At 37.0% G+C, this 23,797-nt stretch overlaps 1 protein-coding gene across 5 annotated transcripts; it reads right to left on the bottom strand.

Moving 5' to 3' along the window:
- Positions 1–1,389: 1,389 nt before the first annotated feature.
- Positions 1,390–23,044, bottom strand: LOC149818730 (wings apart-like protein 1). 5 transcript variants are annotated; one of them, XM_089984194.1, is made up of 13 exons: positions 22,280–23,044; positions 21,404–21,503; positions 13,072–13,408; positions 12,585–12,697; positions 12,047–12,178; positions 11,877–11,970; positions 11,655–11,774; positions 7,944–8,521; positions 6,861–7,138; positions 4,668–4,821; positions 4,245–4,342; positions 1,958–2,039; positions 1,390–1,729 (listed from the first exon to the last, which is right to left on the bottom strand). In XM_089984194.1, exons 1-13 carry the CDS (start codon positions 22,771–22,773, stop codon positions 1,646–1,648), a joined length of 2,664 nt encoding a protein of 887 aa, XP_089840320.1. In that variant the 5' UTR covers positions 22,774–23,044; the 3' UTR covers positions 1,390–1,645. The 5 variants fall into 5 exon arrangements, 4 of the variants coding, with proteins under 4 accessions (XP_089840320.1, XP_089840321.1, XP_089840322.1 ...); XM_089984195.1 differs by having other exon boundaries at positions 12,047–12,175; XM_089984196.1 differs by having other exon boundaries at positions 12,585–12,682; positions 22,280–22,987.
- Between the last annotated feature and the right edge of the window lie 753 nt (positions 23,045–23,797).

The raw sequence follows: 23,797 nt of genomic DNA, 5'->3' as shown, positions 1-23,797 counted from the left end.
GTTTAAAAAAACTTGGTCTTTTTTACTAATATTAATTAATAAGAATTAGCAATTTTTTAATAGTTTTTTATTACATTGACTACAACCATAAAACTAATATAAAGTTGGTTATATTTATATAAACAAGTGCATAGTTAGCTTACTTTTAATAAATTATTAAAGTAAATCATAAATAAAGTACTTAAATGCAACATAAGTTTAGATCAAATCAGGAAATAAAAAAATTAATGTAGTTACATTAAAATTTGAAATTCACATTTTCAACCAATTATTACATTCTTTTTATATTAAAAATATACACATTTCAGTTTTTTAAATAAGTTATTAAAATTTTGTATGACATATATCTCAACTTTTTATTGAAAAAAAAAACTTATTTAAAGAAAACTTGAAAGAAATGTAGGGAAAGATAACAACATCGAGTTTTCCATGTACTGTAAAATAAGTTTCTCACTTTCCCATGCATTTTTAGAAGTTTCCCACAAGTTTCAAAAACACTAGTTCCTGTTTCGAAATCAGTTTCCTAATAAACGAGTTTCCCACGTACAGAGTTTCCAATAACCTTGCTCTCAAGGAGATGTTTGAGATCCAGTATTACCGACCATGATTATGATGGACTATTTTTTTTCCAAAATACGATTATGATGGACTGCTAGTCTACTAGTACTACCCCAACTAGAACAGGACCAAGGGCCATGAATGTGGCTACTTTTTTCTGAGATACGATTATGATGAACCACAACCTCAACTAGAACCAAAACCAACAAGTCATTTAGCCGTGCGAGCAGGGGCGTAGCTAGGATTCATGTGAGGGGGGGGGGGGGGGGGGCGGCAAACAGGGGTGTAGAAAAAAAATGTATTTGTGTGATAGTCGGGGGTTCGGGGGCAGCGCTCCCGAAAAAAAAAATTTGAGATAAAATAAAAAATGGCTACAATTATTAATAAAAATCTATTTCATATGGACAAATCAAACTATTTGCTGCAGTCAGGGCTGGGCTAAAAAATGGATAAAAATCTATTTCATATGGAATCAGGGCAGGGCTAGGACTGGGCTTTTAAAAAAAAAAACTTTTTTTTAACTGTTTGGGGAGGCAGGACTGGGCTACAGCCCAGTCCTGCCCCCCCCCCCCCCCCCCCTTAGCTACGCCCCTGCGTGCGAGTGTAGCCCATGAGACTTTCCTCAAACCTACAACTGCACTACTAGAGAAACGGCACCAGGAAACAAGGTTTTTTGCCGCTCTATTTGATCTAAACTCCTCCAATCTGCAACTATGGATGGATGGAGACAACATCTACAACATCAAGCCATCGATAAGTGGACTCAAATATACATGATAGGTTTGCAACTCTGACAATTGATAAAAATGAAAACGCAAAAGTCGCAGAAAATGGAATTGCAAAGACAAGAATATACACATCTGCAATGAGATGAACAAAACTCAATGATACTATACATATTTTCTTTCCCTCAACAGCTTTGTATTGTGATGATGGGGAAAACAACAGAAGAGATAATGTAAAAATGGATCAATTAAAATTATGCACCAAAAAAATTTTTGAATACAACACCTCAGTTTACTTCTACAACTCCAACGAAAAGTTAGACGAACGGAACTGTGATCAGAAATTATGGAACCTTAGTGCATTATGGTCCCCTGCAGCATTCAATTACTTCACTAACTGCAGCATGTGTTTCTGGTGATATCATGTTTAATGATAAATGAAATGCCTGGCAACACCATATGATTATTAGTTTCAATCATTAAATTCCAGCCAAAAAAAATACTTCACAAGAAATTGTGGATCTAAAAAAGTGATGATATTATTAGCTTCCTGAACAACATTCTCATGCATATGCAAGGAAACAGAAGATTTAGCATTCAAACTGGTTTCTCCCAAAAAAATGCAAATATAGCCCCCACACGGATATTCAAATGACAGCAAAGAAACCACTTACCACAAATCTCTCAAGTACTGGCACCAGAATTCTCAAGTTGTGTTCTGGGAGATGACAAGCAATGGCTTCGCGAGCATTCTCACTGAAGGAAGTACAAGAAGGTAAGCAACCAAAGTAGCTTCAATGACAGTCAACATTTGACATACACAAGACTCAAATCTGACCAGTTGGATAGCTTGCATATTGGCTGGATGAAAAGTCCACATAGATAACAACATTCAACATGCAATTTATAGGTCAATGCAGCTGGAGTCGAATGACTAACTAGAATTATGCCCAAATCAGTGTTGTGAAAAGCATTGAGGCGTAGCGAGGCGCTCCACCAAAATCTGAGGCGAGGCGTAGCCTCGAGGCGTAAAGCATAAGCCTCAAAAAAAATTTTGAAAACTTAAAAAAAACTATAAAAAATATCTAAAATTATAAATAAATAAAAAGTGCTTTATTGATGAAGCAACAACCAACAAGAACTAAAAATTCTCAAATAAATACTGAAAAAATATGAGATTAACATGTAAAACAGTAAAAGTAACATTAATGTAACAACTTGATCTACATAAGTATCTAAGAAACCAAAATTCTCTCACAGCATGAGATCTTAATTATGTTGTTTTTCAAACATTAGAAACCAAATTTCTCTTCAATTAAATTGATCTCTTGCCGCATTTGCAGGAAAAAAAAAACAGAGCTAAAAAAACATCCAGAGAATAGCCATCTGTAGTAGAGAAAGCATGGGCCTCTTCTGTGTTCAATCCAATTTCAGCAAGCAATGAAGTTAACTGGCGCAAAACCGAAGCATAAGTGTCATCAAAATCCAAATAAAAGAACATTTACAGTTCTATAGAATCATTCTGATGCAGCTGAATCATTCAACAACAAAGGAAAAAGACCCAAATACTCAAATGTGTATCAACAACTTAAAACACTACCAAATATGCATCAATCACAATTGCATCAATTATTTAGATGAAAATAACATGTATACATCTATGAAGCATCTAAAGCCTGTGGTTTTGATATATTTATATGTATATCTAATAAGTGAAAATCAATATTAAAAGTATATCATGTCATTTGTATTGCATCAGCTGAATTTGCTAAAGAATCTAACTTGTGTCTACAGACTCAACACAATACACATGCTCTATTTCTCCAACTTCTGTCATCGTAATATATCAGCTGCAAAACACCTTGGGGTGAGCAAACTCGACGAGTTTAGTCCCTAACTAAGATATTGTTTTTTAACTCAGTTAGGGATAGATCCGATCCAACTCAGGCAAGTCACGAGCTGACTCACCGAGTTTGCTAACCATGCTGCAAAGAGCTTGAATCAACCTTTATCTATTGAAATCTTGTTGAAATCTATAAACTGTAACTTTTTTCTATTGAAATCTCGTTGAATCTATAAACTGTCACATTAGGTATGCATGCAATAACATAGGAGAGAAGAGGCTGACAGAGGAGAGAGGTTCATAGTCGAGGCTGACAGAGGAGCAGTCTCCGTCTTCTATTTCTTCTTCTTCTTAGGTTGATAGATGAGCAGGAGGTGGGAGACGAGCGAGAGGTGGGAGAGAGCAGAGAGTGAGATAAGGGGGAGACGAGAGGTGGGAGACAAGCAGGGAGGTGGGGGAGAGACGAGATAATGAGGGCCCCCGACAAAATAACCCTATTTTTTGGTCAAATGGGGGCTTTGACCCCCATTTGACCAAAACAAGTTGAGGCGTGTACGCCTCACCTTGAGGCGCGCCTCGCCCTGAGGCGTACGCCTCAAGGCGTATGAGGCATGCGCCTCCGGGCTTTTGCGCCTTATGCCTGCGCCTCAAGGCACAAAGCCCCTCGCCTCAAGGTGAGGCACACTTTTTGCGCCTTGAGACGCGCTTTTTGTGCCTTGAGGCGCGCTTTTTGCGCCTTGAGGCGCGCTTTTTGCGCCTTGAGGCGCGCTTTTAATAACACTGGCCCAAATTAATGAACTTGAATCTTGTACATCATACTTTAGACTTGTATATGGCTCTGGAAAATGGTCCGGCAGTTCCCACAAGTGACCCCATATAGCCAAAACAGTAACAAGGTAATACCTAATTCAATGGCCCAATTGGGATTACAAGAATCTACTAGAGTTTGTTTGAACTCAAATTGACTATCCAAAAAGGTTCTAAAATGTTTCCTGGGTGATTGAGGTTCTCAAACTTCATACAACTTATTATATTCAGCCATCTTATCTTTGGTCATCAAGCACTGAACGAGATTGTGGCTCATACTTCATACTCTACAATGGAAGACAAATACAAACCTTTCCATTGAGACGAATGCGAGGAGAAGAGCTGTGTATGCCTCGATGATCATTTTTTCTGCTTCACGTTGTCCTTGCAGTACTGACGCTTCATCATTCTACAGAAATTGTTGAGACGTAAATAATGTGTTTTGCAAACAAGTGATCCTAAAACAGACAGCAAAGAAAATGAAGAGTTCCCTGTACATGCTGCTAACGTCTTGTAAGTTTCTGTATCTTATTGTGTTTGAATAAGCAGGACCATCATCCAAATTTCTACAGTTCTACTGTATTAACATTCCATTCACAATTGAGCCTACCACCCCCAACATCCAGCTCCTGCTTATCCAATTTAAGATGTTTTGCAGAAATAAGGCATAATGATTTCCAGTCTCCCAGGATTACATGGCACGGGTGCCCAACAACAAGAAATTTGCCACATACCCAGGGTACTGCTGCTGCTTCTTTGATTGCCTCCCCAGCTCCTTGATTGGCCAAAAAGATAGAGCAGAGCAATGGAATTACAGCCATGCAATCGCCCTTTCCTTCTAGTTTTCCCAAGTTTGGCACTGAAACACTTGCTGCAGCAAGACGGGCCCTGAAATAAAATAGTGATATGGTAAAATATTTGAACACCAATCAAATGCAAAGTCATACAACAACGAATGTTATTGAATAATGTTCAGTAATCTGCATTATTCTTTCCTCTTTGCTATGCTATTGGGGGGGGGGGGGGGGGGGGGGGGGTCCCTGTTATGAAATTCTCAGAGAGACAGTACATGCAGCAAGGGAAAATGACAACCAAGTATACTCATCAACAAGATTAATAGCAAGAAAGTTGCACATGTAAGCTACAATTGCTGGTTTTGACCCCAAAAAAAGGTAAACTTTACAAAAAGAGAAGGGCATTGGACAACCATACAGTTGAAACTGGCAAAAATGAACCTACAGGAGGGGAAACGATCCATGTAGTAAGCTTTGCAAGTCATATTTCTCAATATTTTCCTAAAATTTAAAATGCAAGTTACTCCACAATATTTCATGCCCCACTATTGTGATTCTCAAGTCTTCTAGACCTCCCCTTTTTTAGTTCTTTTAAAATGCATGGCATATTTTCCATATCATTGTTGTTCCAAATCTCCATGAAACAAGCCAGAGCATCTTAAATAACACTTTTCTTTTTCACCCAAAACTTCTTCTAATGTAACCTTCTTCACTCAAGACATACCTAAATACATGCTTTGTGACGTACCATTTCACTTCTTAATTGCCCAACATTCTATTGCACTCATGTAAAAACACTACATAAATTTGAAACCAGATATCTATCACATAACAAACCGCCATGTGTGCCTTCACTTCATACACTTAATATTAATCCTAATGTCCTTATTACATTGTTGTAGGACAAAGCTCAAGTACTGAAACTTATGATGCAGCATTATAAGGCTTCTATCCTCACTACATCTTTTTCACATTTGCTGCTAAACTTGCATTCATATAGACAGATTCTTCTTTTGGATGATGATAAATCTCAACTGATGCTCCAAAAATTCTAACATGTTATATGCTTGCAACTAATGATAAGCACTTTATTGTATATTTAAACCCTTAAAAAAATTAGGCTTGATTTTAAAACAAAAATTGTGTTAGAACTTGGAAGTTTAAGTGTATATGTGCATTATATATGCAAAAAAACATTTGAGATTGGAAGTGCCATATAAATATGTGGATGTCGAAATAAACATGAATAACGAACATAAAGAAACCTGATGCATATCAAAACATTATGCATACATAGCAGCAAAAGGGAGATGCATAAACATGTTTATATCTCAAGTTTATTTTAGTTAGTTTTTTATAAGACAAGAAATCCAAGGATATGCTTATTCATTGGTTATAAGAGTAACAAATTTACATTGTGGTAGCACTTGGCTGCAAGCTCCAATCCACTTGAATTGGTTCACATCACCATCACAACCCTCTCCACTTCCAACCCAAAAGAAACAGGAAAAAGAAAAGAGGTCCTACATGATTAAGAAACGCATGTAGATGGCAAACATCCACAGAGATATTAATGAAGGGTATGCTTCTAGTAGCTCAATATAACTTTTTGTCTCTAGTACTTCTTCCTATCATATACCAACTTAGCCCTTCAAAAGAAAATGAATAAACTTAAAAATAGTTGCAAGAAATTAAAATGCAATATACCAGATTGTGTGTTACATTATTGGTGGTAATATCCAGGGAAAATGATGTTTAAAAGTTCAATTAGAACTGAGGTCTCCATGCTGGTCATCACCAGGTACAGGCATGTCAACTCAAGCAGAGTTGCTCAGCAAGAAGCCAATACCAACTTCTCTGTCGCCCATGTGTTTCCTCCATAAGAAGTGGGAAAATAATGCTTTAAAAGATAGTGGCAATTCATCATTTTTCTCATATTCACACCATACCTTTTTTTTAATCAACTTTTAAGATTTCAATGATTTCCTCGACTATCAATTATTGTGTATTGTATACAAAGTTTACAGATACTACCAAAGCATATATAGAAGCAACACAATCAAGCAAATGTGTACTCATCGTGTAAAATGCACAAAAAAATAGCATAAAGACATGATGAAAGGAAATAGTTACCTGTTCGCACTATCCTTCTCTACCAAATTCACAAGCAAGCCTAAAATTGCAACAAGAAAGTCCAACTCCTGGTCACTAAGATGCTTGACATTCTGGCGATGAAGTTCCATATTTGACTCAAAGGATACACTACTATTTTCAATTTGGTTATATGCTGGTGATTGTAAATGAAAAGTTGGAAAATGACCAACTATCAAACGAGCCATAATGTCAAGCCCACCACATGCACCAGTCTGCTGACAGCCTACTGCATTGTCATTTGTCAAGTTCATCAGAACCTATGAGGGAAAAGAAAAAGAAAAACTGTTAATGGTTGACACCCATGTGTGCCAGGCGTTGAGCCAAATGCTGACCAAACAAATAGAGGAAGGCAAGATACAATCACAATCACCACATCAAGAAACAAACACTTTCTCCACTGATCACGCACAATGGGAGTGGCTGGTGCAATGTGAGTACAGAAGTGCAATGGATGAATCAACAAGCTTCATAAGAGAAACTACTTTATATGATAGAACTCAATCCTTTCTCAATTACAGGATCTAAGAAGCCTAAATACAATGCTAGAAGCATTAGTTGCATAAGCAAAAGGGAGATCAGAAACAATAAAAACAGTAAAATGATACACTGTAACTGGGTTCCTTTGCTGCATGCGAAAGGCGGAAGCTCTCAGGTACAGCTCTATCTTTAGGCGACAAGTTGGTATAACGTTATACAATAAGCAACTTGAGAAATAACAATTGATAAAAGTTCGATGAACATAGCTTCCATTTTGCATTTTGTTTTTTATGTAAAGTAGCTCAGAATTTGCAAAATGGCATAATAACTTAATATTTTATGTGTTTATGTACAGTAGCTCAGAATTTGCAAAATGGCATAATAACTTAATATTTTATGTGTTTATGTACAGTAGCTCAAGAAAAGCTCAATATTGTCCAATTTATTGAATTATGATCTCTATCATGACATTAAATACAGTTTGTACTTTAAATTTTGATACAATTTATGCACAACTTTTGCAATAGAAAAAATTTAGAGAAATATACCCAGTTTCAAAAAGCACAGTACAGAGAGAAGTGATACCTTGACTGCAGTAAGAAGGCATTCTCCAAGAAGGTTAGAAGTTTCTTCTGCAGCTGATGAGATTGTGTTCTGGGTAGAAACGGAGTTATCTGCTTCATATATTTCGTCATTGCTTGTGATCAACTCAATTTCTACTCCATCATTCACACTAAATTCTGGGGCCTTGCTACATTTTGTTTGTGATGAGTGTTTTTTGGTTGAGAACAATTTATCCCATTTTGTAGGCTGTATGTCATCTTCATCAAATGCAAAGGGATCCTGACTTTTGTCACAGGTTTCATCTTTAATATCATTTTGCACGTAATGTAGCTTACTCAAGCCATTGGAGATTTTTGTTGACCCATTTGCACTTGCACAAGACGATCCTGAGGTTGAACTTCTTCCCCTCCCAACGGACAGAAGTGATGAAAAAGCATTGCTACTCTTGACAGGAGAAACATTATTATTGGAGATAGTAGGTTCATATCTGGAGCCAGATAAATCCGAATTTGAATCAGCCATTCTCTGACAATTACCAGATACACTGTTCCCATGGCATTGAACAGTGGATCCCTTCTTGGTGTTGCAACGCCATCTTTCTGAAGCATGAGAAAGTCACATACCATTAACATATTTCTACATATTTTACATAATGAACACTTGAACAAAGTGATCAGAAGGGTAAGTGTGTGCACGCATGCACGCACATGTGCATGCACACCCACATGTGAACATGCACTAACCATATGAAGCTGAGGTCTTATTTACTGTTCTGGAGTAGAAATGGGATCAGTGACTGTTGTCATCAACTATGATTATCTAACAGTTTTAAGTATGGTTGATATAGTTGTCTCACAGCCAAAATATGGTTTTTGAGGATGGAATCATTGGCGTCAACCTATCCAGTTTATAGCCTTAGAGCTATGTCACCTGGGTACGGGTACAAAGTGTACAACATGGCAATTCCAAAAAATGTGGGTACGGGAACACAGCTAAATATATATTGAAAAATATATATTATATATCTAAAATATATACTGAAAATATATTATATATCTAAAATATATATTATATATTAAAAATATAATATAATATAATGTAGGACACGGAAAATGCCGTGTCCAGGTACCAGTACCTGTGTCGACACGAGTATGGCACCTAAGTGTCGTGTCACGGTAACATAGCTTTAGAGTGGTTTTCACTACATATCTTTAGAGCAGTTGGCATCCACATAGGTTTGAAGGAAACCATGATGCTTTGCAGAATCCTACTCAACAGGGAAATGACTGACCAACTACAGGATCAGGTTGGGCAAAAATTGTTGCAATTTCATGTTGGCACCTGTAAGGTTGTAGTGCAGTTTCCATGAACATGTAGAGGGAGAAGAAATAGAGAAGGGAAAGATGGGTGGCAGCTAGAACAATAGAGGTCAGTCTCATCTGACCTCTCAACGATTGATCATTAGTACAACAGTATTTCTGGTTAATTTTCAGAAATACCCTTTGACACATCCAGAAACTAAATAACAGTCATTGTTGTGCATAAAGACCTCTGCTGTACATAGAAATAACATAAATGACACAAATAACACTACCCGTTATAGAACAAATACAAATATGAAACATCATTCTCTTAAAACTTTCTCCAGAGGTAACCTCAACCATTTTGTTTATTCCCTGAATGCCCCTTTGCCTGTACACACATGGTTGAACCACAAGGTTTTCACTTGAACTCTGCACATTTTCTGGAGCATCATATTGCTAGTACCGTCACATCCAGTTTCTTACTCTCAATACATATCAGCCAACAAGTTGCATGAAGTAAAATTGTCCTTTCCAATCCTTGAGCAGAAAATACCTATTTGACTCAATGAGCAGACATTCGAAGGGATTTACCTGTTATAGAAGTTTTTCATATAAATGATTGATCATTCAGGCCTCAGGAGATACTTTGGAAGAAGGTGAACTTTAAGGGTAAAGTTTTTTCTCCGTTTTTCATATAAATGATTGATCATTCAGGCCTCAGGAGATACTTTGGAAGAAGGTGAACTTTAGGGGTAAAGTTCTTTCTCCTCCATGAATCATCTTTAGATAATCGTCTACAATGAGCTAATGGGACTCTTAGTGCAGGAAACTTCTATCTGCATGAAATAATCGCGTATAGGACAGATAGATAGATAGAGATCTACAAAATATAATGTGTCTATCATTACTGGCTGCAATCAGTATACACCATATTGTCACGTTAAATTGTCTAAAAATTTGGAGGTTTGATGGAAGCTGCTGAAAAGACATGCAGTAAGGTTACGTAAGTGAGAGCCTAATAACATTTATGAGGTGTAGCATAGACAGTAAATTTGAAGATTCACTAACTTGAGGAAAAAGAAGAGAGAGAGAGAGGACAAAGCATCCATAACCAACAGCTAATATAAACTAAAAGATGACAGCAGCGTCAGTGATTATTAACAATGACACAGAAAACGACAAGGATAACAAGAAGTTGAAGTCAACATATACATAATTGTTAATCAGAGTTAAGAGCTCCATAAAATGTTTATTTCATAATTCAGAAAATAATAAAGCCTTCAAGGAAGAGCAAGATTTCTAAAATATAGGAAGGTTTTACATCTCTGGAATTTCTTGAAAAGATCCCATAATAGCCTCACAATATCTGACATGTGCATTTTTTCCCACTATGCATCCATCTAAACTTTCCACAATACATTGTTTAAAATCTTCATTTCCTACAATGTTTTTTTTACACAAAGGCAAAATGTGAAGAACAGATAGAATGAATTTGTCTCAAAGAAGCTGTTGAAATTTTTTTATCACAGAGGGTGATTGTTTCAACTTTGATCATTTAATGGAGTTATGGACTTTCTAGTAACAGAGGAATGAGTGCTTACAACAGATACTATCATACTACTAGTAATGGTAGCTGCTGAGATTCAAGAGTTTCTACTTGCACACAGTTTTCTAGGTAAAAGATGCAGTATGTATGCAACACCTTTTAACCACTTGCATCTCAGGAAACAGCACCATACTCGATAGTTTGTTCCAATTGGCTTATGTTGACCAAGCAGGTGCATGATCACTGGTAGCTATTAGACCTAGCACGGGCCCACAGAGACACTATGCCAAAAAATGCAAGCTGACCAGTAAAGCATAAGATAAACTGAATTCTACAGAGGTGGTAGGTAAAATCTTCAGGGATGAAGCATAATTAAGCTGGAAAGTAGACATGGAAATAGACAAAATTTGTAACAAGGAATTCCTCAGTCAGCTGAAGTTGTATAATGGAACATGTTTCAGCAGAGCTAAGATGCTGACAGAATGACAAAGGAATCAAAGACCATCCAACCTTGTTACAGCCAGACATTGCCACAAGAAGCCTCAAGTAATGTCACGCTTCCATGCAATTTAAAAGCAAAAACAAAGAATTAAAGATAAAAACTAACAGGAAGACTCATTCAACCTTGTTACGGCCAGACATTGCCACCAGAAGCCTCAAGCAGTGTCATGCTTCCATGCAATTCAAGAGAAAAAACAAATAATTAAAGATAAAAACTAACAAGAAGACTCATCCAGCTCCAACATAGAATAGATGCTCAGAACACTCCATGAGACTCCATGGAAGGTCTTGTCTTTGACAAAATACTACATCCTAGGCAAAAGATATTTTATTGGAATGTGTACACATCAAAAACATCAAGCTCCTACTTCTTGTAAGCACCTTTAAGGCCTTTCTTCAACTTCGCTTCAGAAGCTTGAAAACCACAAGCACCTTGCTCATCACAGTGGCGGCTGGATTCTTCAGCAGATAACTTGGGAGAATTATCAGATAGACAAATACCTGCAAAGAGGTATAAATGAGGTCAAAGCAACAAACATATGAATGGCCGAATGACTAACCAAAGAGAGTTAGAGACTAAGCCAATTTGATATATTTAACTACCTGACAGCACTCTGATGACGTTTATGATTAGTCCAATGAAAGACTGTGATGATCCATCACATCCCAATTCTGAAATTATCTCTAGCAAATGGTTCTATATATAAATGAGAACAAATAAGTTAAAACTCAAACATGTCTTTTCCAGTCAATTTAAGCACTTTGGGCAGTACCTGATTATCTTTACTCAAAAATGTGGAGTTCTCCATTATTTTCAAACATTTCGCTAGCAAGGCTAGACTTTGCAAAGAATCACCAGCTTTTAATTCATTCAAGGGAGATGCACTTTGCTTCAATATTGCCTGCTAACACGAGCACTGATAAGCATGTCTACAATTTGAGTCAAGTTACTGCTCTGTTGGTTATCTAATACAGACTATTAAAAAAACTGCTGCCAGAAGCAACATGTAATGGTAAATCAAAAAATATATTGGCATTAATAATAAAAAAAAGCAGCCCATAAAATAATGCAAGAACATCAAACTGCATTGATAAAGAAAATGAAACTCGATTGCCATATATCCAAAAGTTATTCACCATAAGTAACTTCTTCAAGGAAAAAAGAGGCTAACACTATTCTGTGTGCAATGTTGTACCCTTTGACAAAAGAAAGAATCAAAAAGCTAGCATCTCAAATTTTTAATTCCTATTACAAGGCACAAATTGCTTTCATCAAAAGAGATTGGGATAAATGTGGATGTCAGTGCTCACCTCCAGAACAGAATAGCAATCAAGAGAAACAACAAAAACAACATCTAATCCTCCAAGCTCTCGCAATTTTTCCTTGAAATTGCCTCCAACTCGTCTCACTGAACCAGATGTATCTGAAAGCATACATATCAGAAATGATACATTGCAGATATTAACTGAAATGTTGAGATAATATTTTCCATATTAAAATAACATATTTTGAAATACAACACCATATCAGAAGAGCAAATTAAAGCTTCCCACTACAAACAAATTGTGAGCTGCTATTTCTTCAACTTTCCCTGTTTAGAAAGCTAGCCCTTTGTGGCAAAAACAACTTAACAACTCAGTGATGCATACTTATGCAGAATGACTAGGTGGAGAATGGCTAAGTGAAATGCTTGAAAGATAGCTGAAGCCCAAAAAGATTTTACTTCAAAAAACTTCCATTTATAAAGGTGAGCATGCCATTACAAACCAAAGCAATGAAGAAAGTTCCATGTTGTACCTTCAAGAGATATGGTTGATAGACATGCTTTCTCCAACGTTAACAAAGCTACCCATTTTGAACTCAGCTCTGGCCTTATAGTTAAATCTTCATTACAGTTATCCATAGGTAATTCCTTGCAGCTTGATAGTAACCTGTGAACTTTTGATATGATTTCCATGGTTGTAGAATTAGAGTTTTTGGATTTGTGTGTTAACAAGCCAATATCACCGCATACTCCCAGAAGCTTAGAGCCAGCTGTTGGCTTCTTGTCAATATCACCAGATGTATGTGGACTTAATAACTTGAGGAGAAAACGAATGTATGCAGGTGATTCTAACAGATGTTCATCTTGACCCTGGAAAGATGATATGCCAGATCTTATGATGTCAGTTATAATAAAGAGCAAAAATCCCTTATCTATAGATAGTATTCAAGACCATCTGGTAATTTTTCATTACATAAACCCAGAAGGCAAGATATTTCCAAGGACAATGAGAGTCGAGACACAGGATCACATATTTTTGTGTTACTTAAGATGTAATTTTGTCAATATAAAACCTATTTTAGATCAGTTTACAACATGTCTGTATTTAAAATAGTCAGGTATTAGTCATGGTAATATCTAAAACCCTGGGATTCATACGTTTTCTCCATAAATCATAGGAAAATCTTGGCAGTTAATAAAAGGAAAAATATAAAAACATAATACAAAATATAAAATGTTTCTTTCGCAAAAATGTAATAAAACAAAGGAAACTATTAAAAATGAAAAGGCAGAAAAACATATCTAAATATAAAATAAGAAAATAAAGAAGTTCTGAAGATGTAGTGGTAACATCACAATATTTTCAATGTTTAATTGTCTTCTCATCATAACACAATAAATATAGAGATGCTTCCAATATATAGCTCACATGTGACAATGAAATCCACACACACACACACACACACACACACACACACACACACACACACACGAGAGAGAGAGAGAGAGAGAGAGAGAATGGCATGGGAAGAAGTTTGGTAGTTGGAAAAGTGTAAGTATCCAATTCATGCAACAGGCAAATACCACCTCGTAGAGAAGGTATTTTGCCAACTTTGTTTTACAAAGGAATAAATGATTTAAACTAGGCTGCTAAATGAGCAGAATAAGCTAAGCTTGAACGATTCAGTCTCGACTCACTCAGGTTCCAGTCCAGCTCAAGCTTAAGTTCAGGCTTGCTGCCAACCAAGCTCAAGCTATTCATTTAAAATAAATAAATAAATAAGCATATATATTTTGCATCTCATGGTGGGAATTGATCATGTGACTTAACCTACAAGCATGTAGCTCAACTAACTGACCTACTATAAAGTTTTTTGACATGAAGATGTATAAAATTATACATACGCACAAAAGAGCTTCGGACAATTGAGTCAAGCTGAGCCATAAGCAGCTCGCTTCATTTCCCAATCCTATCCTAATCTACATCTTCAATAACCAAAATGCCTCAAGACCTTTCTGCCAAACAGATATTGTAAGGAGTCTGACCCATCCTTATCCTAAAACCTCCACTTTTATCCTGACCATTGGCTCCCAAAGAGCCAAGTGCCCCTTTTGCAAAGGAAGGTGAAGAGATATAAACACAAGAAAGATGGGAAAGTTGAGATGATGACCAATGTTGATACTTTTCTGCAGATAAAGTTTTCAAACCATTTGTACCAGTTTATATTCCTAGATAAACTGAGGTGGAGACTGTGTTATATTATATTCATCAATAGTGTCTATCACATCTATATAACCAATACATGAGATTTACATGTGAAAATATGATTTGGTTTGAGAACATTCTAAAAAGACATTCAATTATTTCAAGAGAAGAATCATTAACACATTTTACTAGATAACAGCACAGATGTTAATGTGAATTACCAAATATGTGGTGCCAGACATCTTGAAAACGAGATTCCACAGTATTGCTATTTGCATTTCTTAAACTTGATTTCCCTACTAGGAGAAGCATTGCATTAAATTTAATAGCAAGAGAAAACCATGTTAATAAGCCAACACCTACAAGTGATCTCCTCGACAATTAAAAATCAAACCCTACTTGGAATCATAATATCCATATGTGGTGTCGGATGTTTTGATCCATGAAACCCATGATTTCACAATACTATCATTTCCACATAGTTTAGCTTCATTTTCCTACCAGCATAATCATTGCAGAAAGTCTTCACAGCAAGATCAAGCCATGTTAAGAAATCATCACCTCAAAGAGCTCTCCGATTGTTTAGAAATCAAAAACAACTTGGCTTGAGACTTTGTTGGGTCAAGCAGGCCATCTGATCACAAACCATTTTTTTCTTTTTTCTTTTTTTCAAGCTAAGTTACCCAGCTACTCATGTTAAAATATATATTCTATTCATGTAAACCAAAATGCCTAACTCTTTTATCTTTTTTTCTATTTATGTAAAAGAGTTTGCCTCCAACAGTCACATTTACGTAAAAGGTCAAAGCCTCCATTTGACTATTTTTTCATTAAAAAAAAACATAAAAAGGAGGGGGGCCAAACGGATTAGAGCCACACCACCCCTTTTCCTCTATGTCACATGGGTACGGGTGCGGGTACGGAGGGTGCGACATGGCAATTTCACAAAAATGTGGGTACGGGGACACGGCTATATATATATATATATATCACATAAATACAAAATAAATTGAATATAATTTAAATATATATGCTATATCTAATTCAACTCCGCCTGTGTATAACTGTTTAGTTATCCACTGCCGGTCCCAAGCCCGGATAAAAGAGGAGGGTTGCGGTAGGCCTGTGACAGCCAGCATAAAAACTTAGCCATACCCTATGAATATGAACCAATATGAGAATTTCGTTGGGGCGTTCCCTACTGAGCGACGCGTTGTACTCTATAGGCCCGGAGGCAGTGATAAATGGCCAAGGGTTGCTAGGTCGTCGCCCGGAAGCGACGCGTCACACCGGCGCCCGGGTGTGGTGTCAAATAGGCAAGGGTTCCCTCACTTTGTTGGACGGGTGAGGGTAAAGAAGTTAGTCCAAGACCATAAAATTAGGTTAGCCACTTGGAACATAGGATCTTTAACTGGTAAGTTGGTAAAGTTAGTAGATGTTATGTGTAGGAGAAAGATTGATATTTTATGTTTACAAGAGACCAAATGGGTAGGTGAGAAAGCAAAAGTGATAGAACCTTGGGGATATAAGATTTGGTATACAGGAATAAATAGGAATAGGAATGGAGTAGGGATTGTTATGAGTCGTGAGTTTATAGATAATGTAGTTGAGGTCCGTAGGAAGGGTGATGGGATTTTACTTATTAAATTAGTATTAGGTTCAGAAATTATTAATATTATTAGTGTTTATGCACCTAAAGTAGGTTTAGATGATTCCATTAAGCGCCAATTTTGGGAAGATTTAGATGGAGTAGTACAAGGGATATCTTATGGAGAAAGGCTTTTCATCGGCGGTGACCTTAATGGGCATGTAGGCATTAGTAGGGATGGATTTGAGAGTATTCATGGAGGCTATGGTATAGGAGAAAGAAACGAAAGTGGGGAAAGGATTGTAGATTTTGGTTTGTCCTATGATATGATCTTAGCAAACACTTGGTTTAGGAAGTGAAAGTCTCACCTAGTAACATTTAAAAGTGGGGTTAATACGAGTCAGATAGATTTTTTCCTACTTAGAAAGAGAGATAGGGGTTGTTGCATCGATTGTAAAGTTATACCAAGAGAAAGTGTAGCTACACAACATAGAGTCTTAATTTTAGATCTTAGAATTAGACAATGTCACAAAAGGGATAGACATAGGATAGATCCTAGAATTAAGTGGTGGGCACTGAAAGGAGCTAAACAAGGAATGTTTGTAGAGAAGGTAGTTAAGGAAGCTGATTGGTGTCTCGAAAAGGATTCAGAATCAATGTGGAATAAGATAGCGGGTGGCATGAGAAAGGTGGCTAAGGAGGTATTGGGTGAGTCTAAAGGCGGTGCACCGCTAGGTAAAGATACATCGTGGTGGAATGAGGATGTCAAATTAGCTATTAAGGTTAAAAGAGAGTGTTATAGAAATCTAAGTAAGAGTCGTGATAATGAGAATTTGAAGAAGTATATGATAGCAAAGAAGGAAGCTAAAAAAGTAGTTCGGAACGCGAGGGATAAGGTATATAAGGAGGTTTATGACAAGTTGGATACCAAAGAGGGCGAGAAGGATATTTATAGGCTTGCAAAGATGAGAGATAGGAAATCGAGGGATCTGGGTATGGTTAGATGTATCAAAGATGAAACGCAAAGGGTTTTAGTCAAAGATGAGGAGATTAAGGAGAGATGGAAAGATTATTTTGATAACCTATTTAATGAAAGTCATGCTCAAGATCTTGGAGACTTGTCCATTCCTTTTCATGAGATGAATCGTGACTTCATGCGCAAGATTCAAAAAAAAGAAATTGCAGAGGCTTTGAAGAAAATGAAATCAAGAAGGGCAGTTGGCCCAGATGGTATACCTATCGAGGCTTGGAAATGCTTGGGAGAGAAAGGTTTAGAATGGTTGACAAATCTTTTTAACAAGATTTGGCGGACAAATAAGATGCCTAATGAGTGGAGGAAGAGTACTTTGGTACCTCTATATAAGAATAAGGGTGATATACAAGATTGCACAAACTATCGTGGTATAAAACTCATGAGTCATACTATGAAACTTTGGGAGAGGGTGATTGAGTCTAGGTTGAGGAAAATTGTCATGATATCGGAGAATCAATTTGGTTTTATGCCTGGAAGATCAACTATGGAAGCTATACATCTTCTTAGACAACTTATTGAGAGAAATAGAGAGAGGAACAAAGATTTGCATATGGTTTTTATTGATTTGGAGAAGGCATACGATAGAGTACCTAGGGACGTTCTCTGGTGGACAATGATGAAGAAAGGTGTTTCTCTCAAGTACATTAGTATAATTAAGCATATGTATGAAGGAGTAGTAACCAATGTCTACACTTGTGGAGGGGTGACAACCAATTTTCCTATAACGGTTGGGTTACATCAAGGATCTGCTTTAAGCCCTTTCCTATTTGCTATAGTGATGGATGAGCTTACGTGATCAATTCAAGAAAATGTGTCATGGTGTATGTTGTTTGCTGATGATATTGTTTTGATTAATGAGTCTAGAGTTGGGGTTAATGCTAAGTTAGAATTATGGAGACAGACATTGGAAGCAAGAGGTTTTAAGTTGAGTAAGAGTAAGACAGAATACATGGAATGTCGGTTTAGTAAGCAACGAAGTAGTGATGGGAGTGTAGTGAAGCTTGGTGAGCAAGAAAAATCGGTGGATGATTGTTTCAAATATTTGGTATCTATCATTCAAAAGTATGGAGAAATTGATGGAGATGTAAATCATAGGATAAAGGTTGGGTGGATGAAATGGAAAAGTGCAACTGGAGTATTGTGCGGTCGTAGAATGCCATTGCGGTTGAAGGAAAAGTTTTATAGGACGACTATTAGGCCCGCTTTACTATATGGTACGGAATGTTGGGCTGCCAAGAGACATCATATTCAAAAAATGAGTGTAGCTGAGATGCGTATGCTGAGATGGATGTGTGGAAATACAATAAAAGATAAGATTCGGAGCGAGGAGATACGTAAGAAGGTAGGCGTTGCACCCATTGAAAATAAGATGAGAGAGAATCATTTACGGTGGTTTGGACATATTCGGCGAAGGCCTAATGATGCTCCAGTTAGAAGGATGGAGAAATGGGAAACTATATTAGTTAAAAGAGGTCGGGGTAGGCCTAGGAAGACATGAATGGAGGTGATAAGAAAGGATATGAATGCTTTGAACCTCACCGAGGACATGGCATTGGATAGAAATGATTGGAGGAGAAGGATTCATGTGGAAGACCCAGAATGATTTTCTTTTTTTTGGTTCATATCGCCGACCCCAATTGTTTTGGGATGAAGGCGTACTTGTTGTTGTTGTTTGTATGCTATATCTAAAATATATATAATAAAAATATAAAGTTATGAATTGAAAACATAATTATAAATTATAAATTGAATACAACTTGTATGTGCGGAGGGTAAAGTGGTGTGTCCAGGTGTCAACATGTATCGACACAGGGGGACACGCGTGTCAACACGGGTACGTAGGGCAAAATAGAGTGTTCGTGTGACATAGCTTTTCCCTTTTCTCCTCTTCCTTCTCCCTTATATCGACAGCAGCAAGTCCAGCAACCCATCACTAGTGGCTAGAGCTCTAGCCTCCCAGAATCCCAGGAGTAATCTCTCTCTCTCCTTCATTTCTTTTAGGTTTTTCTTTCTTTTACTTCCTTTCTGCCCTTTCTACTTCTTCCTCTCTCTTCTTTTTGTTTTTCCCTTCTTCTTTTGCTCCCCCCCCCCACACACACACACACACTCCTTCTTCCTTTTTTTCTTTTCTTTCTTTTTTCTCCTTCTTTTCCTTCATTTTTTCTTTCTTTCTTTTTCTCTTTCTTCTTCTTCTTTCTTCTCCTTCTATTATGCATATACTCTTTCCTCATTACATACATACATACACATATATATGTGTGTGTTGCTTCCAATTAGATTGAATTTCGTTATACCTAGATCCAAACCGAACTATGAGCCATTATTTTGGTGCTCTATTATGACTTCTAGGTTAGTAAAATTCTGATTCATATTTGTTTTTTTTCGTAACATTTTTCTGGTTTAATTGTCCTGATACGAGAACAGCATGATTGCTTTGAACATTAACAGCATTTTGATTGTCATTAGTAATTTTGTTACCATTTTTTTGTTGAATGCACATGTTTTATCTGTTAGATATATAGCTATATCAAGTTATTGCATTTTTATTCTTTATGTGTTTTCAAATATTTTTATTTTTTAAAAAAAATTAATGTGTTTGTGAGGCTTATGCTTTACACCTTGAAGCATACGCCAAACTACACTTCAAATGTTTTTCACAACATTGCTATGTAGTTCACTTAATAGAACACATATATTAAATTAGTGTTTTCATGTTTAGATGTGCTTTTAGAGCAGTCAAAAAATTAGCAGCTAATATTGCACCAAAAATTTGATGAAGATAAAAATCAAAAAATCTCATTAAATAAATTCAATCAAAAGCATGCTTTTCAGTAAGGAAGTGATGCTAAACATATCTACAAGTTTGAAATTTGATTTAAGCAAAAAAAATGCACACAACTATGTGTTTTAGAAGATTTAGGACATAAAACTGTTTAGGAGCTACTAATTTTCATACATACATGCATACATTATATATATATAGGGCCCAGCAAAAAATATCATTGTTTCAAGCTTTTTTGCTTAATCTGAAATTGTAGATTAAAAGACATACTTTGGATAGAATTAATTTAACAAAACAACTTTTGTCTTCTATCATCAAATTTTAGTGCAATATGAGCCCTTGATTTTTTAGCTTTCTATAGAAAAATATGAACATCAAAATATCGAATCTAAATACACGTTTTCTATTGAGTAAACTAAGACAAACATGTCTACAATATATATATATATATATATATATATATATATATATATATACACACACACACACACACACACACACACACACACACACACACACACACACACATTTAAAATTCTTAATCTAAAACAATAAAGCATAATATTGTTTCAAGTGAAAATTCTTAAACATTAATTTTAAATCATTATGAATACAAACAATAAATAGTATATGCAAATCGAATTAAAATGCAATTTAATCAATGGTAAATTTTAAAAGAAAAATCAGTCAAGTAAATAAAAGATAAACAACTCAAGATCATAAGAAGAAATACATGAAGTGTAGGACACAGTGTTGACTGAGCCAAACACAAGTTTGATTGTGCCAATGAAATGCCATGGTGTGTCCAGTCAGTGTTGTGCCACATTGACATGGGACACACATGATAAGTGAAGTGTCCGCTTGACATCTTTCATGAAATACTAAGTGTTCTAAATCATCAATGAGGCCATTAAGGCACAAAAGGAGGAATTTTTTGGATTTAAACTAGGCTTTGTCAATGGAATCTGGAAATAAAAATATTTTACAAGTTTCTCTTTCAAGAAAGCAAGACTTTTACAAGCCAAAGAGCCATGTTTATGCACATTGCCACAATGCACAAAAATGCAAATGACCCTTTTCTCGATACATGAAATAGATTAATAAAAGCACCAAATACTCTGTCCTTGAGTCAGAAAGGAAATATCTTATTACTACTAAAATGTAAATTGATGCTGCAAAAGGATCTGCTTTAACAAGCCCGTTGCATTTTATTGCACTCTTCGCAAATGTGTATTTAGAGAGAGAGAGAGACTTACATCACTTGCTAGTGCATAAAATAGAGCAGCAGCAGCAAGAGCACTGGGGGAATCATCAGTATCCAGAGCTAGAATAGCATCAAAGATTTGTTCTGCCATCCTGTAAGGGAAAAAGAACTACGAAGCTAAGAGAGAGTTCAGAAGTTGTGATTAGCTTTTCCTAACATAAGATGGTTGAAGTAATTGTGTTTATAAGATTTAACAGTAGCAACAGAGTAGTTGTTACAAGTAATTTATACCATCACATGTTGAAACCATAGTTTTAAAACCCAGTGACTCGCGACTTGACAAGGCAAGGATTGACTGGTGACGACTTCATATTTCTACAAAAAATATGTACATAACATGTTTGTATATGTTGTATAACTAATTGTTACATATAATATGTATTGTAATATACATATTGTGTATACAAAGTGTATATATTACATTGCCTAACAAAAAAATGTGTGTGTGTATTACATTATTAATTATATGCAATATCATTTATATATAATATATATAATATGTATATCACCTGTAAACATCATATTTTTTCTTTAATTTGTTAGTTTTGTTGGGTTTTCCTTTTGTACTACATATTTCATTTCTAGAACAAGAATAATCTTATACAGGTAATTTCAAAACCATAAATTGTTGCAAGCCTCATTATAATTATAAAAGGGAGGATTTCTGCATCGATTGCTTTTTCCTGGTTTCCGCAGATGAGACTTGTTACTAAGAATAATTAGGCAATGACTTTGCTCATCCCAAACCATCAAGAAAGAAGCGATAATAGCAAGGGGCTGCATCATAATTGGCAGATGAAGAAAGAAGAAGCTGATTTCTCAATAACAAAGATGCACAGATAATCACAACAAGGACAAGGGAAGCTACCCATGGGTTCGGAGGAGACGGCGTTGCTGCGGCGTAGAACAAACGGAGAGCAACGACAGGAGGCTCGCCCTCTGGATCCTGAGGGGCCGCCCAGGACGGATGCCGTCCAGAGCGAAATTCGCCTCGTCGACGTGCTCCATCATCTCCCCAGACTCCTGCGCCTCCATCAGCGTCGACGTCGCGGGCGCCGAGAGCATCCGCTGTGGCGCCCTCGGCCTCGGCCTGCTCCTCCCGTTCACCTCCGGGGCCCCAGAAACCCGTGGTTTCTTCGTCGGTTGCGGGGCTGCGGGTTCTCTGGAGGAGGGCGGCAGGCAGAGATCGGCTTCATCGAAGGACAAAGAAGAGGAATCTTGGGAGGAGAATGGGAGGCTGAAGAGTTCTTGGGAGCTCTCCTGGGAAAGAGGCTCCCAGAAGGCGCTGTCGTCGTCGGCCGAGTCCGGAAGGCCCGTTCTGTTGACGCACCGATTCCGGCGGGCGTAGGTCCGGACGATCATCTTTATCTTTTCCTTCCCTCAGGCCGATCTCCCGACGATGCCGCGAACTCCCGTGGCGTTCATTGAGGAATTGAACTCCGTGCAAAGAACAAGAGAAGAGAGTCGTCCCTAGGGTTGGAGGAAGAGGAAATCCGGGAATTTTAACGCCATGGATGCCCCCGGTTTGGGTGAGGAAGGAGGAGCAGGAGATGGGACTTCAGAACGCTCCCTGTTTGGGCAAACGCAGCAACGAGAGAGAGAGAGTTGACTGGGCTGGGGCGTGCCCTTCCTCTTTGTCCTGGGCGACCTAAGCAGAAAAAAGTTTTCAAATTTCCTTACACTATCCCCCAGGTGGACGACGATATTTACTGGGATGTCCTTACCGGGTTTGGATTCGGTCACCTCTTCTGACAGGGTCCGATACCCACATGGATTTTTCTGCTATCTAGCAAAGACACGTGGGTGCTGATTACGCGCGATGGGCTTCGACTTGTAAGTTCGAACATTTTTTGGAAAATGGGGCGCAAGGACACGAGTTTTTTAAGTTAAGGAAAAAAACTATTTTTTTTGTATTTTAATACTAAAAGATGCATTTTTATTGAAATAAACCCTTAATACAATAAATAATTTTAAAATATTATTCATACATACTTGGTCATTGATCTGTCAAGCTAAGGGCATGTTTGGAAACTAGGAGCTGGGATAGGACTTAATGCATTTGTCAAACACAAAACTAGTAGCTGGGATGGGTGTTTATGCATTTGGGATGGGAAGTGAGATCCCCTCACCTTACCTTTGTAGTTACACTAAAGAATGGAATCCACAGCCACCTCTAGCTGCTAAATTCAGGATTTGTCAGTTCCCACTTCTTCAAATGGCACTTCATATCCCAGCTACTAGTTTCTAAACAGGGCCTATGTTTCATTAAGTGTGTGTTTGGTTTGATTACAAGTAGGGATAATCACATAAAAGCTGAGAAAAATAAAAATTGTGATTGTTGGTCTCAAGTTTAATCTTGTGTAGAAAAATAAAAATTGTGATTGTT

This window comes from Nuphar pumila, chromosome 13 (assembly GCF_984573655.1).
Source record: "Nuphar pumila chromosome 13, dmNupPumi1.hap1.1, whole genome shotgun sequence".
NCBI lineage: Eukaryota > Viridiplantae > Streptophyta > Magnoliopsida > Nymphaeales > Nymphaeaceae > Nuphar > Nuphar pumila.
Note: the sequence above shows the minus strand (reverse complement) of the source record. Positions and strands in the feature narration are given on the sequence as shown.

Coding starts and splice junctions, on each gene's coding strand:
- LOC149818730 (XM_089984194.1), bottom strand. CDS start 22,773: ATGATCGTCCGGACCTACGCCCGCCGGAATCGGTGCGTCAACAGAACG. Junction 11,775..11,876: donor CGTCATCAGAGTGCTGTCAG/GTAGTTAAATAT, acceptor ACCTCTTTGCAG/GTATTTGTCTATCTGATAAT. Junction 4,343..4,667: donor AAGCAGCAGCAGTACCCTGG/GTATGTGGCAAA, acceptor CAATTTCTGTAG/AATGATGAAGCGTCAGTACT.